The following is an 18,316-nucleotide window of genomic DNA, read 5'->3' as shown; positions in this document are numbered from 1 at the left end:
TGTCGTCTTCTGTTGTTTCCGTGCCTTACAGTAGCTGTTATCAGTAAGGCAGGAAGTGAGCTGCTGGGATATGGATAGAACTTAGTGCTCCTGATAAGGGAGTGAAATGATTGAAATGCCTGGTGTAGTGTTAGATAAGATGAAATGCCTAGTTTATCTCACGAGCAGAATTCTAGCAAGATCTGGGGAGGCTGTGCAGCTTTATTCAGTAAAAAGCCGCAGGGTACCTGGGTGACCGCCGTACAAGCCAAACAGGATGGGAACTTTATATCAAGAATCTTCCGTGTACAGATCCCTTCGTTTGAGCATGGGAGGATTTTGTGTTTCTGATTACATAAAGAGATTTACGGTAAGGGACGACCTAGTGTTTTATTTTGATCTGAATTTGAAAGTAAAGACTTTCTAGAAGACGCAGTATTGGTTCCTATGCCTTTTGTAAAGGGCTACGTGTGTTTGACATTCTTGGCCAGGTTGTGCAGTCTGTTGGCTTGCAAAACACCTGCCAATGTCAAGGAGGTGTTTCTGAAATGATGAGTGCAGGCTTTGCCTTCATAAATAAATTTATTTTTCACGAGAGCCTTGGCATGTTAAAACTTCTGTTCCGAGTGGTATGTTTGCAGTATAGGATGCCAGACTGCCATTCCAATTCTGTGGAGGTTGGTTGTTACAGCTTCTTGCTTTAGTTGTCGTATGCCTGAGAGTTTTAAGAGGATGAATCTGTTGGCAGGTTCACACTGAGACCATTTAATGAGGAGCCAAATTCTGCATCGACCTGTGGTAAAAGCAGTGCAATCGACTCGAACACCAGGCGCTCAATACCTCAGATGTGTGCTCTGTGGCAGTACTTAAAAGTCGTGAGATCAGAACCCCGTTGTGCAGGGGTCTGAGGAAACAAAGTGAAAGAGATTCTCTCTCTGAAAGCTTAACCACCCATTGACAGACCACAAACCCTGCGAGAGGAGAGAGGTGTAGGGACGTCACTGGTGGAAAAGAGACTAGGAATTTCCTTTTCTACCATTATAAGCTATTCATCAAACCACACTGTGTTTTTATGCTCTCCGTGGTGTTAAGTTTTGGTTGCTATAGTGGTAGGAAGTCATGGAAAATGCTATTTCTGTATTCTTCAGTTTGTTTGCATTTGCCTACTTTTGAGTTGCTGAAAAGACCATTACCATCCAGACAGAAACAGAAAATGGACTTAAGCAACCTTAAAAAGAATGCCATGTACATATAATACAGTTCAAGTAATTAAAAAAAACCCAAAAAGTTCTAGGAGTTACATTTTAAATGAGAATGGATCAGGTTGTTGTGGGGTTTTTTGGGCTGTTTTCTTTCAAAATTTTGAAGGAAGGATTTCCCCATATATTGTTCAATGCTAGCTCTAATGGGCTTTCTTAAAGCGTTTATATTTGTGATCGTTTAGTTCTTTAAAAAGCCGATGGAGTAATTGAACTAAATCAAGTGATAAACCAAATTCTGGCCCAGTTGAAGAAAATAACAAAATTGCTACTAATTTCAACAAGTAGGATCTTGTTCCAAAAAGTCAAATTAATCTAGTATTACATGTAGTGGTTTTGATATAGCCAATAGCACAAGATGATGTTCTGGATATCATTTATTACATAAGAAACAGAATGGCTCAGAAGATACATTTTGTACCACTCTGTCCACATGATTTACTGTCTATTTATGGCAGCGTAGCAGAAAAAATATTGGTCTATTAATGTAATTGAATATACTACTCAACTGTTCTTCATGCTGAAAAGATAATGATGTGTTTACATTGTTGATATTCAACTTCTTTTAAAGAAAGATATTGAACACCCTGAAATGCGTGCAATTTTCTTTTGGCTGTTGCCAGAGGAATGCGAATGAAAGATATTTCAGGAAGGACTGCAGAAGGTGGCTTTAGAACCACCAAAGCAAATAATCAGGTTTTTTTGGACTAGTCACGTCTTGGGGAAGAAAGTCAGTACTGCAGTTCTCTGTCTGCGTGGCATTCTGTGGCTTGGCTCTGTGCAGAGCAGAGTAAGTATTTCGCAGTAATATGAAAGCTATAATGAGATTCAGAATATCTTGTTCCGCTGTAATTGATCTGTTGGGTGACCAAGTAATTCTTTCATATTCACTGCTTCAGTTTCCCTTTCTGTAAAACTAGTGATAATGATACTTCTGAAGACACGTTAAGGTCCACAGGTAAAAGCTATCTTAGGTTTAGTTTGATTTATTGGTTTTCCTAGTCCTCAGTGAGCTAAGAATCAAAAATAACTTGGTTTTGGATGTCTTGCATTGGCTTATATCACTCCAGCCGGCTTACCAAACTCATTATGTTTATCGCTTGGAAAATCATTCTTTGTTTTATTCACAAAGCTAGCACTCACATTCATTTTTGGAATATATGACCAGTAGAGAAGCCTTTAAGGATAAATAGCGTCTTGGACCATGCATGCAGTTCTTCCTGAAGCTGGTGAGAACTGCTCTAATCTGTAAGCTTAATATTAACCCTAGTGAGAGCTCTCTTCTCCCACACAGAATGGCAGCCTTTAAGTTGGGTTTGAGCCTGTTCCAGCAGGAGCTGATGAGTGTATGTACACTTCTGATTTCAGTGGCTGCAGTGCAGAACCTGTTTGTTTGCATATTTGTTGACCGTAGTCTCCTCCTGGCACAGTACTTGTTGATCTGCCTGCTTGTACTCAAGTAAGTGGCTGGCTCAGCTGATCCTGGTGTTATGGAAGGGCTCACAACACTAGGCAGCTCAGTCAACAGTGGCCTGAGTGTGTTTACAGATTGCTTGGAAATTTGTGTTATCGCTCAGACGTACAGTGGAGGTTGTAGTTCATGTTCAAGCAATAAGATGAGGCTTTTTGAGTTTCCAAAATTAATCAGACTCTTAATTAAGAGAGACAGTGATAGAAGTGTCCTAACGTGTGCCTGAAGACTAAGTTGCCTGTACTTCCTTAAGGGTTTTCTTTCCCATAAGCTGAACAGCTTTGATGTTCAGCTGCATCAGTCTTTTTACTGGTCTCTTTCTTCTCCTGACTTGCTGGAGCTGACTCTTACTTTGGGACATGGCCACTTAATGAGATACCTGAAGTCACCTCCTCGTCCTTCACATAAGCTAATCTTGATGCTCTTCTCCTACTCCTTGTTTGTGGTAGGGGGTGTGCATTCCACTATATATCCATATCTTGCTGATTTTGCTACTCAGACTTACTTCTTCTGGGAGTCCTCTGTAGTGTTACTTGGAACTCCTCAGGTACTCTGGGTTCACATCTTGACCTTTGTGTATTTGTTTTTGAATGTCTTGCACTGCACAACAGATATCTGTGTTTTAATCTCTCTTTGAACAGTTGTCTCCTGTATTGTATAGTTATTTGATGCTTGGATTACAGAGCTGCTGGGGTAGGCCTGATGGACACCAGTGCTTGGCATCTACAGTTCATGCTCCTGTTCACCTGTGGAGTTGCTCCTTTACTCAGCAGACTAGATCTGGGATGCCAGGCTCTGGGACAGTCTGTGTACTGCAGAGGTCTAAACTACCACCCTTGGGTCCAGCATCCTGGCAGGCTGTGTGCAGACTGTTGTGGGGATCTAGCAGAAAAGTGGACAGACTGAAAAAAAAAAAAAAAATCAATGGAAGTAGTAAGCCATTTTAAAGGATTGGGATTTTTAGAAAAATACATGATTGGAAAATTTCTGAGCATCTCCGTTGTTAACACTGTCTCTCCAGGCCCTGTGGAAACTCAAGAGAAAGAGGTCATATGCTCCAGTTTAAATTTTGCACCAGTGTATAGTGGTTTGCAGTCTAAATATATTCTATTGAGTATCCTTTCAGACAGTTCATATCCCAGAAACTAGAGTAGTAAACTATATATAGTCTCTGACATTACAAAACAGGTTTGTTTTCACCTTCTCCCATGGCTGAATTGAGACAGCAAGAGCTAGCAGGTCCTCCTGCTGTTGTCTTCTATATTTGTGTCTCATCTTTCATTCTCTTCATTTGTGCCCTCGTTTTGGTGTTCAGGCTTTAGCAGTGCATGTGCTTTCTGGCTTATCAACTTATTTACACATGCCTCCAACTTCAGGTATGTACTGTCCTGAATGCTTCTTTTCAGAGACCCAATTCCTTCCAGCACTGCCATTGTAGACTCACTGGTATTGTATGGGGCTCGGTAGAATTAAAAAGAAATGCCCCTTTTCCATAAGTGGTTCTGTTCTGGCTACTATCTTGGTGGGTTCCTGTTCCCAGTTTCAGCTGAAGTCCACCAGAAGCCCATTGTGGGGAGCTTCAGCATCCTGGTTAATTCTCAGCACCTCTTTAGGAATTGGTACAGCTTGAATTGCATCTTCCTTAGCCTCTCTTGCTATAAAAAGAAGATAGTTTGCTCCAAATTTGGTGATTGACCTTCTTATTTCTGGGTTTGCTTTATACAGAATTATCAGTCTTAGGGCTAGAAAACACTGGTGTGAGTTATCAAAGGGCTGACTGGACCATCCTGCTCCGTGTGGCAGTTCTGACCACGGCTGTCAGTGATGGTGTGTCTTGGTAAGCCAGGCAGAAAGCTGCCAGTCGTTGCTGTGGGGCATTCAGCTTGTTTGGGTGCACGTTCTGCTGGGTTATGGTCAGTGCAGAATTTGATAACATCCACTCTTCACTAGATTCAGCTCGGGGAAACTTTTGCAAAATTTTGCTGTCCCTCATTTTGTGGCTGAACAAGAGCCAGGGAGCTCTGAATTCCACCATTTTCATGGACTAAGTGGAGACTCTTGCCAGGTGTTACTTGCTCACCTCTCTGCAGAATGTTACTGCAGACTTTCCCAGCATCCAGCTCAGCATTTTAACTTCTCTCCTAATTTCTCATGCTAAGATCTTGATGTACGGTTACTAGATGTGTGGCTGGCACTGCCCTACTGTCCTTTAGCGACAAATACTCCTGATATCAACTAATATGAAATCCAAACCATTTATATCCTGGATCTTTTGTCAACAGTGTTATTTACTTGCTTACCTCTGAGAGATTTTTGCTTTATGGTGCCACGACTTGGTGCTGTTTTTTAATCTAATGCTGATAATCAGTGTATCTGGGTTTACAGCTGTCTCTGCAGTGCGTCCGGAGATTAATTTGTCACTGACCTAATAGCAGAATTGCAAAATCAATGGTTTAGTAGTTGTAAATCAGGAGCTTCTTATGAGTGCAGAGAAACATCTACGTGCTTCCTTAAAATGAATACTCTGGAGTCTGTCAGCTGTTGATTTAAGGTAGCAAGGTGGTTCAGAAGGAAGACTTTGAGTTCTGATAGAATCCTTGCAGAGAGGCACCAGGGGGTACCTGCCATTCTGGGAGTGGAAATGTCTGCTCTGGATTTCTGTTTTTACTAGATATTTGTACTGACATGCAGATGGAGGAATGGATCACTGTGCTTAGTCATACCGCTGGGGCCCTAACTCAAGGCTTCTAATTCACACCCAACTGTTCTTACACTATCTGCTTTACAGAGATAAACTTTAAAAATTGCCTTCTCGTCTCTTGCTCTAGAAGGCTTGATGCCTGTTGCTAGCTGCTTTCTGCAGTTCCCCTGGCATGCGGTGTAATTTTCTTTTTCCTTTTAGACAAGTTTTTCTGTAGATGACATTCCCTTGTTTGTTTCCTGTCTCTTTCTTCCAACTTGATGAAAGCCATCATACGTTCAGCTGGAGATCTTTTGCACATCTGAAATGGATGCAGCATTTTCTGTGGTTTTTGCCAGCTGTTTAAACATTCACCTAAAGGAGTGCAAGTGGCTTCTCTGGGAGTATTTGATTACTGAGAAGAGTTCGCAAAACCACCAGCTTTTGTGCCCAAGGTCTCTTACTCTGAATCCTTTTCAAAGGAGACTTTGTGTGGAGACTAAGCCTGAACTGATGAAGTTATTCCTGTGTTTGTGAATGACGTCAAAGCAAAATGTCAGAGAGATCTAGATCAGCAGGTGAATATAGCACATAACAGACGTCATTATAGGACAGATGACTACTTACATGATTTAGAATTTCCTTAATATGGTCTTCTGGATATTAGTGGGGAATAGCAATGTCAAGGAGTGTTCTTACTTAATAAAAATTTCCCCCATTGTTAGGTTCCTGTAAGGACCATTATTAGCAAGGTCCACTGAGCACAGTGCATGGTGTTTTTTGTACTGCAATGGCAACTGTCAGGTGGACGTGTGAGAGAGGAAAAAATCACTGAGGTTCCAGCTTGCACAAGGCCCAAAATGATGGCACTAACTGCTTTTGGAAGTGCTTGGGAAAAGTTTCTAAAAGCATGTGTCACTCACCAAGGCACACTCAAGTCCAGTAAAATGGTTTGTGAGTGGCTGGAGGCTACCCCTTGGGTGGCTGTTGATGGACACTTTGTTCACTTAATTCCAGCACAATCTGACATGATTTGAGGTGCTGGTGTATTTTACCTTTCAAATGCTGAAACCAATGCAATGCAGAATTTTGCTGGAGGTGATCATACATCAGTCAGTAGCTATGAAGGGCAGAAGGGTAGTTGAGGGAACGGGGTTAACTGCCTTTTGGCAAATGGGCATCAAACTGAACTTTGGAAATACGGGTGGAGGAGCCAAGGAAATAATTGGTCATGTTCTTACAGCAGTTGTCAGTTGTGGTGTTGAGAAAGGTGAGGTTGGAAATGATAGTTACAAATTAGAAGTTAGTACAGCTTTGTGTGTGCATTTTGTGGTAATTTTTCAAGCTTGAAGCTGAGAAGATATTCTGAAATAGGCAGGGAAGAGAAGACAGCACAAAGCACAGTGCAATTTGGTGATTTTCATCTTCTCCAACAAAAGCGTGGTGCTGGCAAAGGAGAGACTTTTCTGAGGGATTTGATTTGAAGCCAGTCAGACTTCAAGTCAGCAAGAACAATTGTGCTGGTTTCAGTGAGTTTTGGAGCAAACTCTGAATTATGTAAGTTGTTTTTTTTTCCCCCCGAAAAGTTGGCTGTCTAGAAATAACCCTGTCTTATGCAACACATCTTTTCCATATATATATATATATATATATATATATTTATACTGAGAGGTCTATCGCATCACTTCAGTGACAAGAATTTGCTTTTACAGGTTTTATTGCTGTTGGCATTACTGTATGGCCAAGGCCACTCTCCTACGTTATGGTGGATCCCGACTGACTTACAGTCACTTGTACCTGAGCAAGCTGCCATAGACACAAGAGCTTTTGGCAGATGTAAAAGGTGATTTAGGGTTCTCTGCTGAGCTCCTGGTAGTGGTGAGAAAGCATCTTGCAAATAGGAAGCTTCTTGAATCCAAGAGTAACTTCTGCAGCTTTAAAATCAGCAGGTTTACAAGGAACTGACTGCATTAGATTAAAAATCACTGAAATGCATGGAAAGCAGAATGAGCAACATGACTTTTCTGTTCAGTTACCAGAGGAGAACTCTTTGTTGGAAGGTGTGGAAGAGTGAGAGAGCCAATCCTTACCACCATACCAGGGAAACATTGCTGTTTGCCCACTTGGACCAGAAGAGTGGTAAGAATAGTTTAGTAGCTGCCTGGGTTTTTTTTTTTTTTTTTAAAAAAAGAGAGAAAAACTTTTGAAAGAATGAAAATTAAAAGTACTGAGGCAGTTCTTAAAGTAATTTCTGAGGGGAACAGACTTGGTGGTGAGAATGGGGTGAAGTGAGTGAATGTGGATGGGAACAGGTGCTCTCTTGGTCTCCTGAGAGGCAAAGCAACCTGGAGGAAGGGCTTAAAGGTTCTTGTTAAGCCGTGTGGGCAAATGGTAAACAGTGTTATCTAGAAAGCTCATCACTTTGATGTAAATGAAATGTCATAATTGATCTGTTCAGCTCGCTGCTGTCAGCTGCTTGACAGAGATGCATTACAATACTGCACCTGATCCCGGATTCACGAACCTATCCTCGGCTGTGCTGCTGCCTGGGAGCATTATGCAGTATTTGAAAAAGGATAAAATAGAACACATTATTTGAAAAAGGATAAAACAGAAGGAGGGGAAGAAGTCGGACTTGTGAAGAGGGTGTTTTCTAACTTACTGTGTTAACGGTTTTCTGACACTAAATATATAGATAAAGGCGGGGAAAAGAGTTTATATAGTGATTGCTAAGATTTAGTTGATTAAGTACTACAGTAATTTACTTGTAAGGTAGGCAATACTGAAATGCATCAAGGATAAAATAGAACACATTATTTGAAAAAGAATAAAACAGAAGGAGGGGAAGAAGTCGGGACTTGTGAAGAGGGTGTTTTCTAACTCACTGTGTTAACGGTTTTCTGATACTAAATATATAGATAAAGGCAGGATAAAATAGAACACATTATTTGAAAAAGGATAAAACAGAAGGAGGGGAAGAAGTCGGACTTGTGAAGAGGGTGTTTTCTAACTTACTGTGTTAACGGTTTTCTGACACTAAATATATAGATAAAGGCGGGGAAAAGAGTTTATATAGTGATTGCTAAGATTTAGTTGGTTAACTACTACAGTAATTTACTCGTAGGCAATACTGAAATGCATCGTGCCAGGGTCGCTCGGGGAGACTGATAGTGCTTTGTAGACTCTTTTACTGTGCAGGTGGATTTCAACCAACAGGCGACACAAGTAACGTGTTAAATGTCAGGTTCTTGGCCTTCTAAGGCAGGTGTGGGCCAGTTCCTAGTACACCACTGAGTACGGCAGATGGACGTCTTTTGTCTGATCTCAGCAGAAAATGCGGGGAGACTGATAGTGCTTTGTAGACTCTTACTGTGCAGGTGGATTTCAACCAACAGCCAACACAAGTAACGTGTTAAATGTCAGGTTCTTGGCCTTCTAAGGCAGGTGTGGGCCAGTTCCTAGTACACCACTGAGTACGGCAGATGGACGTCTTTTGTCTGATCTCAGCAGAAAATGCAGCTATGGGGCTAGATAGACTCATCCAGACTGTGTGGCATATCCTGCTCTTGGAAGCTCTTCCTCTAAATTAGAGCCAATGCCCCTTTTGGTACTTGCCATTTGTCATGAGAATGGGTCTCTTGCTGCACCATTACTCTGTGGACATGATTTATTACCTTTCATATGTCTAGGAAAGATGCTGTTCATGAGAAATTACTGGTATAGGGCTTAATTCTTCCAAAGCTTAAGTACCCTAAAAAAAACTTAGCTACCCTTTCCTTTGTTGGGGGTAAAAATTAAGGAATGAGTATTAATGAGCTACAGAAACTAGATGCAGATTAAGTAGATTTTCAGTGTAACTTGAAAAATTTGACAACTGTTTTCTAAATATGTAAAGAATATTTATTAGTATTATTTTGCCTGATTAGTGTCAGCAGATGTAGCCAAATTGTTTTGAGCTTATCTGCTGTTTGGTTTATTTCTTTTTGTAAGCTCCTGATGTTTCACCACATTTTCTTCACCTCCTTAGAACTCCGTTGCATCGCAACCATTGCAAACTTCTTCCAAGTCCTGCAAGTTCTATATAAAACTTTGACTTTGTTTTGGCCTTCTGAAAGGTTATTTTTTCATTTACCTACATATTTTCAGCCATCTCCTGTTTTACGATGTTGTTGGAAGCAGTGCAATAATCTAATGAGATGATCTGTTTGAGCAGCTGGTTTTAACCTCTGTGACATTTCTTGTTTGGGATATAAGCCTCTGCTGTCGCTTTAGTACATGCTGTAGATGATGATTATTTTGCTTTTTTTTTTTCCTCTCTTCACTCCATCTTTGTGTGTTTTTCCTTCAGAGGGAGGGATCATAACTGAACTGCCGTATCACAGATTCTTTGTGTTAAATATGAATTTTTCTCATGTTTTATGACACTTAACTGAACTGCCGTATCACAGATTCTTTGTTAAATATGAATTTTTCTCATGTTTTCTGACACTTCTCTTTCACAACTGGGAGAGTGTGCGTGGGGTTGAAGCCAAAGAGGAATAAACTCTCATTTCCCTCTTGAGAATAGAAGTGTCTTTGGCATCATCAATTCAAGGTCATTTGCAGTTCTGGTTCTCCAGCATTTGTGTTCCTTTTCTCTGGCACTCCAGAGACACTTGATAGCTTGGAAACATTTTAAAGTTATCCTAGAAGTTCATTTCAGTTCATCTCTTAACGGAGTGGAGGCAGTCGCCTACACGCTCCAGATCGCAGTGCTCATTTTTTGTTTCCTGGTAGAAACAAGCAGAAATCCGCAGGAGACCAATTACCATCAGAAACTTTAATCAAGTTACATCCAGGCTGTGATGGAGTCTTGTGACTCTCCAGTTTGTTTTGCCAGTGACAGCACGGGGTGACTGAGCATAGCTCTGCGAGCTACAGAGGTCCTACAAGGTTCTCTGGTATTCGTCCCTCATCCAACACTTCTTTAGGTGTAATTTGGGGAGTATTGAAGATGAAGCAGCGTGTGTTGCGGTATGTAAGATGTAAGTGCAAAATGTCATTATAAGCAACAGCTCCTCACAAAGAAAAAGTGAGCTTAATAGGCTATTACATTTGCTACAATAACTGTACTTTTTTGTGATGTTTAAGGATGGGTATGCTGTGATCTGCACTATGCAGTCAAGCAATTTAGGATTTTTTTCTTTTTTTTTTTTTTTTGGTAGAGTGTTGAAAGGCTTGAGACTGTCAATGGAGCTGAATGCTCTCTTCAGGCTGCTCAAACAAAATGCAAACATTCGGCACTAAGTCAATGTTCTGAACAAAAATTGCCATCTATTGCAATTCAAAGCAAAAGCAATAAAAGATTTTTTTGCTAGAGTTTGAGCATATTGTCATCCTGAAGACAAAACAATCAGTTAGGTCCGTTGGAGCCATTTTTTCTTTTTGTGTGTTTACCAGAAGTTTAAAAGGGGAGAGAGGGGAGAAGGAAATTAAAAAAAAAAACAACTGACTTCAATAACTTCGTGACAGATGTTTAAAACTTCTCACTTTGGGCCAAACGCTGTTTCCTTCATCTCTATCCTTCATTCCACCTGCAACTTTGCAGCTGCTTATGGATGCACAGTACGATGTAAGTAGTGTTGTAAGTCAAACAGGAGGCAGCTTTGGCTGTATCTTCCCTGTATGTACCCCAGACACCACTAGCAAGGTGTATTTGCTGCACAGAGCAAGAATTCTCCATAGTATGTTGTCCCACACATCTCAGTGCACTGTGTGAGTAGGTGTTGGGTGGTGAAATCTATTCCATATAGCTGGAATACATAGTGCATGGGGCTGAATCAGGAGGAGGAGGAGATGATTTGTGCCCCTCGAGCTGCAGTCAGGCAAGTCTGCCAGTGTAAAGTAATATAAATCCAGAGATTGCCTTTCTGGGTTTTTTTTGAATTTTTTTTTTGTTGTTTTACACAGCATTTACCGTTAGAGTCCATTGTATGTGAGGAGGATTAAATAATCAGAGTTATACGAATAACACCACTAGTAAATAACAAGGGGGCAGCATTAATGCTTTTGGCATTTTTGGCATCTCAATTGTTAAATAATTAAGAAGGTTCAAGATTTCAAAAGACTCCCATTTGCCCACAAACACATTCGGAGGCCAGTGCACTCTTATTGTACTTGCATTGTTTCACAACCACGCGTGCTGTGCCTGTAATAGCACACTGCTGGTGGCAACTGAACTTCTAAGCCTGCAACTGTGCATGACTTTCTGTGGCTTCGTTTCCTTATTGAAGTATTTGCTGCGAGTTGTCCAACTTTAAATCTAACAATCAAATGATTCTACCTTTTTCTTTTTGTCCCTAAAAGGAGGACATCCTGCTGGTACTCTTGATTTAGTAAAAATGTCGGCTGTTTTGATTATTTGTTATCCAGCATGTTTGTAGGCTTGAAACAATTAATTACTTCAAGGCATTTGGCTGAAAACTCTGATTCTTTAAATGTAGTAGTAGAGTTCTGAAGCTTTTATTGCCAATGTCCTATACTTCCAAGATAGAGCTGTATATTTTATTGCATTGTATGCTTCATTATTGAAATAAGATTATGGAGTATCATAAAATTAATGCCATACTATCCCAGACCACTGTGAAAATACCAGTGACTTTAAAATGATTTTTTTTGGTCAGGAGAAGTGGTGTTGCATGAAATGCTCCTCCTGTCAGCTTTCACAGGGCAAGTTTTCTTCCAGAGTCATTGCTTGGTATTCAAACCCTCTCTTGAAGGTGATGAACAGGCCAAGTATTAAAGCTTTTGGTATCTTTTGTAAAGCCAGTTATTGTCCTCTAAATGTCACAGAACCACCAGGCTGGCTAAAATTATTTGGTGGCCTTGGTAGATGTAACATTTTTTTTCATTATTATTGTAAAGGTAAGAAACCCTTGTCTTAAAGAAATGGAAAGTGCTTAGCATCTTGTCAAGACGGTAATTTTAATGCCACTACTACTTTGCAGTGTGTAGAGGTAGGATTTTATTTTCTAGAATGTTCTATCTCATACAGCAAACTTACTTTAAGAATTCCACTTTCTTCCCATGTGTTCCTTCCAAGAAATAAGGAAGGGATTGGAGGCAAAGGGACGCTCGGTGTCCCGAAGCCCTGGCTTTGATGTGGTTCCGTTGTTCTGTTGCACCAAGACTCTGTGGCAGCAGCATTTCCCCCCTGCTTTCTCCCCCTGCTCTGCTACAAAGGGCAGTGAGAAGGGGCCTGGGAGAGCTAGACGCAGTCATTTGACACAATGTCATGTCTGGCATGGGACAAACTGCTTTATCTCCTGATGCCACAGTTCATCCTCTGTGGCAGAGGACCCACTCTTGATCCGTGCTGTATTGTAATATTAATTAATGTTTCTAAAGCATTCAGAACTGTGGCAGTGGGGGCTGTGCAAGTATAAAGTGACTGCTGTTCTCTTCTCTAGTGACTGACTGTAATTTTTGTAGTAGACATGCTGTGATTCAGAAGTGGATGCAAGTCAGTAACAAATTCTTGAAATAAGATTTATGATTTAGTAACTTTGTTGCTCGTGGTTGGACTAATTCTGCTTGGACTAATTCTGCTTTGTGTTCATGAATATTTTATTTTATTTAACTTGGTTCACTTTCATAGCCTGGGAGAAAGATTTAATTTTAGAAGTTTCAGTTGACAAAGACATGCTGGTGCTAGATACGTATTTCAGATCCTTGTCATTGTACTCTATTTTTAAATTGAAGTGCCAGCCAACCTAAAGAGCACACCCTGGGTCTATGCCGGGTGCTCTGCATCCGTGTGACAATGCTGAATTCTTCCGAACCTTAGCACAAGGCCTTTTAGCACATTTACTTTTATATTTTGCCTATTTAATGAAGAGAAGTGCTCTAGCAAGTTCTTTTCATTGTCACAGAGCTAAATCTGGTCATAAAAACAATCCCTCTCCTTCCAGAGGTCTGCTCAGGCATTGGCAATTGTTAAGATGCTTGCCTATCAACAGCCACTCGAGAAAGAATTTTAAATGGTTTCATGACGTCAAGGAGGCCCAAGAAAATAGAGTCTGGTGCCAAATTACCTCCATCATTGAAAGCACACAGTAAGAAATAGATAACACAGAAATAAATCTTTTGTGCAGTAGCTATCTCATGATACGCTCTAGCGACTCCAATAAGCGAGGTTGTCTGGTGTAGGAATAGCTAAAGAAGATGAACTTCCAGACCCTCATTTTCTAATTTATGATTAATGAAAAGCCAACCTAATCTATCTGACGTCCTGCTGTCTGGACAGAATGTCTGCGGGTAGCTTGGACCTTGCAGAGGGAAATGCCCTGACCAAGTTACAGCCTACAAAAGTGAACAATTTAAGTATGATGGACAAAAAACTGTATCTCTTGAATGAAAAGATGGACAAACTGTTGCATTTCCAAGAAGATCTGACAGGCAAACTGCAGCAAGTTAACAAAGGCATTGATGATGTAGAAAAAGGCATTAACAAGTTAACAGTGTCCCGAGCAGCTCCTGATGAGACAGATGCAATGAAAAAAGGCCTAAAGGTATCGGACAATGCTCACCAGACTGATGTCCAGAGCATGTGCTCAGAAGTGCTGAAACTGATGAAGGCTGCCCAGCTAGATGCCTCCAAGCATAAGGAAAGGCTGGCAAAGATAGAGAAAAGGGTTGATACACTGGATAAAGTTATTACGTTTGTGGGAGAAGTATTAAAAAATTCTAAAGTAGTGGATTTTATTCTCAAAGGCATTGTGCCCTGGAAGAAGGGGAGTCTGCTGGAAATCCTTGTTGAGGTTGGTTTTGTTTTAATGTTCTTCATATTTTTCTTTATAACGTATCAGAGCTTTAGGCTGTCCTGCTGATTTCTTGCCTAAGGTATAATTCAGGTTTTCCTTTCAGTATTGCTGTTACAGGTTACTGCTGTGAGCTTGGAATTGCAAGCCTCTTAAGGCCAAGACCAAGGCTCAAAACTTGCCTTGCAGTCTGGTGTTCCAGGTTCCCAAAGTGTGCCAGGTGATCCTGTAACAAGAATGAGGAGTAGATTGCTGCTTTTAAGGAAAATTCAGTGCTTCAAGATCAGCAACATCATTCAAATTAGTGACTGAATTGAGGCCCCAGTGAAAAGGATGAGTAAGATACTGAAAGCATTTTTGATTGGAAGAAGCTTCTGTTTTCTTGATTGATCACAAATTCTGAACACACCACCAGTTGCTAAAACCTGTGCTGACTTACGGTCGTATTACTGAGCAGATTTGATATGTCCTTAGATATTGAAGTTGTCTTTAGCTCCATCTTTATGATGAACCTGTGACTTCATCAACTCTATCATCATTTGTCACTCCTCAAAACAAATAATTCTTGTGTTTGCAAGTTCCTAGACATCAGCTCCTATGCATTTCTTAACTATTAAGGACAATGAGGGAGGAACGGGCGAGACTGGTAAGTGGTTCATAATGGTGTTTCAGGATTGATTGCCCTTGGTTTTAAGTGTTACAGGCATCTGGAATTGGTTTTAGCTAACGGGAGTTTTCAGTTTGTATCCCACAGTGGAGAAGGGAGGGAAAACTGCAAGAGCTGGAACAGGTTTGTTTGTTCCAAGAATCTCCAGATCTGTGGAGGTGTGATTACAGTAAGGAGAACTTAGCTCAAATTTAATGTCCATTTGTATCTTAATGCAAATATTTTTCACAAAAACTGTAAAATACTTTGGTGGAAGGTGCACCTAAACTTTAACAAGAACAGGATAATGCTAGATGGCAGTATATCTTTTCCAGCTTTTTGACTGCTCTCTTGGTCTCCCTTTTTAAGTGCCAGAGGCTGCCAAGTGAGCTAGGCTGTTAGGAGACAGAAGAATATATAAAGAGTTTCCATTAGTGCTGAGAACAATAAATTGTACATTGAGTATCACTCTTAATTCTGGATAGAGATGAACCTTGTACTTGCTTGAAGTTCCAATTTCATTTCTATGGATTTTTAGAGAAATGGAAAAGTTTGATGGCTTTTGTGTTGTTGTGTTGTGTTGTTACAAGTTACTCTGCAGTCACTGCAAAATGCCTGGAGGCAGATACAGTCCCTGGAAGACTTTACACCTCCAACTGAACCGGCAGTGCACAGCGTGTCAGTGGCCAGGTGAAGATCAGCAGAAAGATGGTTAACTAGTTCTGTTTCCAGATCGTCAGTTTCTAAGTGAAAAGAGCAGTGAGGAGGGAGGTAAATAAAGGAGGTGATGTGAGGGATCCTGGAGGAATGTTTCACATGGACTTCTAGCATACTGTCGGGATTAGCTGTTGACTAGCCACTATGCACTGCCTCCTCGGCGGTGTTTGCAAAAGAGGAGGCTGAAGGAGGTCGGAGCTTCATCCAAGTTTTATGGATAGGTGGATAGAGATGAGTGAGCTGATGGAGCAGGATGGGTGGAGGTCTCTGTCCCAGGCTGTAACCACTGGCTCAATCATAGAACTGGCAACGTGTATCGGGCAAGCGGAGAGTTCTGTGACTAACTCCAGGTTTGCAATATGACCATCATTGTTCTCCTTTTCTGTTTCTGGTCACGAACAGTTTTTGATATCAGAGCATAAGGTCAGTTTTAAGACCTTAAGGTATGTCTATACTTTGATCACAGGCTGTTTAGTGATATTTGAACTAGGCTTGAATTAGTGAGGTAGTGTCTGTACGTGACCTAGCTGGGGTAACGTGGAGCAAAGCACGGGTGAATTTAAAAACAAATTAGCTTGCGCTGAGCCATGTGCTAACTTTGGTCTAGTTTTTTGCAGCCTGTTGTGTGATCGTGGCATAGACATGTCCAAAGAGCTCTGCAGCTGCAGGGGGGTTGCTCACATGAAGGGATTTGCTACCTGCTTGTTTCTGTTTTCCAGCCTTTGCTGTTTTGTAAGAGCCTGCTGGTTGTGGTGGGGCTGGCTCGGCACAAGGTTACCCAGTATGGGATGGGAGCGGGGAAGGTCATGTTTTCATTTCTGGGGGAAGCTGTTTGATGGCAGGACAGCATTCCAGGGATGCCACGGGAATACTTATGGAAGCAGTCTGTCAGGGCTGGAGTCAAATCAATAAAAGACTATGAATATTGAGCTTCATAGGATCCAAACCTCTTAACTTCTTATTTAGAAAATAAACAGACAGAAAAACCCACCAGCATTAAACTGTCACTTATCCAAGGCTTTCTTTGCACGTAGGATTTTGCAAGAATAATGCTCCCCCTGGTCATTGTTGCAGGTTTGCTTAGAGCTGTAATAAAAATGGTAATGATTTTTTACTACTTTTACTCTTTGGGTGTTTTGTTTTTTGGGAAGGGGGAGGTTGGGGGCCTTTGTTGGGGAATCTGTATGGTCAGAGCATGAAATCCTTAACTGCTTTTACTAACAAATGAAGCGGCTGATTTGCAGCAACCTTGTAATCAGAGTTATCTGCAGAAATATTTTACATGTTGCTTAATTGCTTGTACAAATACAGATAGGAGGGTGCTCATCACTAGATTTTTAACTATATGTCAACCAAGAAGTAAGTTATGCCTTTCCCTATTTTTGTGTAATGCTTTTTGCTAAATATTAGTTATTTAGTTTTAATATGATTTCAAATGTATTGCTGTGTGGAGTGTTTAGTGGTGCTATTACATATCTCTCTCCTCTGTCCTTTCTTAATTGGAGGAAGAAATCTGCTTAAAAATAAAAATCTGCTTCTAAAAGACAATAAGTCTGGTTTTAGCCATGCCAAAGGTGACATGTGTAACATCAAGTACATACACAAGAGTTACCATAAAGCTAGGGGCTTTTTTTGGTATCGTTTCTATCTTAGCTCAAATCATGAATCATTAGATGCCATGAGACAAATACGTTAACAATATCTTCAGAGACTTTGCTTATCTTTCAGTCACCAGCCAAAAAGCAACAGAAACACAGTATAATTTCTTTTTCTAATCTCTCTCGTATGTCACACATGTCATGTTTTCTAATAATGAGTAAAGATGACAGGAGGCAAAATCTTTGACAGTCAAAATTTTGGAAAGTGGCAGGCTAATGTGTTATTCTGTGCTATCTTGTTCTAGAAGTATGCAGCTTGTTTTATGCAGTATCCCCTGTCTGCAAAAGCGGGGAGAGATTGGAGGAAGGTGGTAAACACAGCAGTAACTAAAAATTCAGAAGATCAGAGGTGTTGGTGTCTGTTCACAGACTCTGAATACCTACATGGTTGGAGTAACCTAGTAGGAAATAAACACTCTTGGCCATGACTGTTATTTTTGTGTTCCCCTGTAATTTTTAGGCCAAAGATAAACCTGAGGAGAGTGGTGCAAAACCTAAGCATGTGCTTAGTAACAGAGGAACCCAAACTGAAAGCAAGAAGCCTCTGGAAGGTATGTATCACTCCAGGAATGCTCCAAGCTTTGACTCCAGAATGTGCAGCAGACAAACTGGAAATTAATAGCCTGCTATTTCCCACTACCTGAATTACTCAGACGTAACTGAGTAACTTTGTCCACCAGTACTCGGAAAATAGTTGTTCTCGCTTCCTCCACAAGATGATCTGCCCCCCAAGATCAAACCCCACAAAATGCTAAAAGATGAAGAAACTAAAAGCAGCACCTTTATTTGGCTGCACAGGTTTTTTTGCTTTGGAGTGACAGCTGAATTAAGAGAGCAGTACTTGTTCAGAGATACCACGAAGGTAGTCGCAATATCACATAGCAAACCTAACAAATTCTTCGTCCTTAACATATCTGAACCACCCCTCTCTCCTCCCCTTCTTTGAAGAAGGAACATGTTGACATTGGGAATATCTTTTTTCATCAACAAGTTTTCATTGCCGTGTCAGGGTTAGATTCCTATTTAGGATGGATCTGTCAGGGCATTGCCCTGTTGCATCCCGTGTTAATGCCTGTGGAGTTGCAACAGGGGTGAAGATGACGTTGAG

At 40.8% G+C, this 18,316-nt stretch overlaps 1 protein-coding gene across 4 annotated transcripts in view; it reads left to right on the top strand.

The window, feature by feature from the left end:
* Positions 1 to 212: 212 nt before the first annotated feature.
* MYLK3 (myosin light chain kinase 3) overlaps positions 213 to 18,316 on the top strand; it is a 36,988-nt gene continuing 18,884 nt past the window's right edge. Inside the window, exons 1-3 of one of the 4 annotated variants that reach the window (XM_014942249.1) lie at positions 221 to 349; positions 16,585 to 16,650; positions 17,669 to 17,759. In XM_014942249.1, coding sequence (XP_014797735.1) covers positions 257 to 349; positions 16,585 to 16,650; positions 17,669 to 17,759 — 250 coding nt within the window. In that variant the 5' untranslated portion in view covers positions 221 to 256. Of the gene's footprint in view, positions 350 to 13,516; positions 14,188 to 16,584; positions 16,651 to 17,668; positions 17,760 to 18,316 lie in introns of those variants that run through there. The other 3 variants (XM_014942247.1, XM_014942250.1, XM_014942248.1) reach the window with 3 other exon arrangements.

This window comes from Calidris pugnax, unplaced genomic scaffold, assembly GCF_001431845.1.
Source record: "Calidris pugnax isolate Ruff unplaced genomic scaffold, ASM143184v1 scaffold28, whole genome shotgun sequence".
In the NCBI taxonomy this organism is placed as follows: domain Eukaryota; kingdom Metazoa; phylum Chordata; class Aves; order Charadriiformes; family Scolopacidae; genus Calidris; species Calidris pugnax.
Note: the sequence above shows the minus strand (reverse complement) of the source record. Positions and strands in the feature narration are given on the sequence as shown.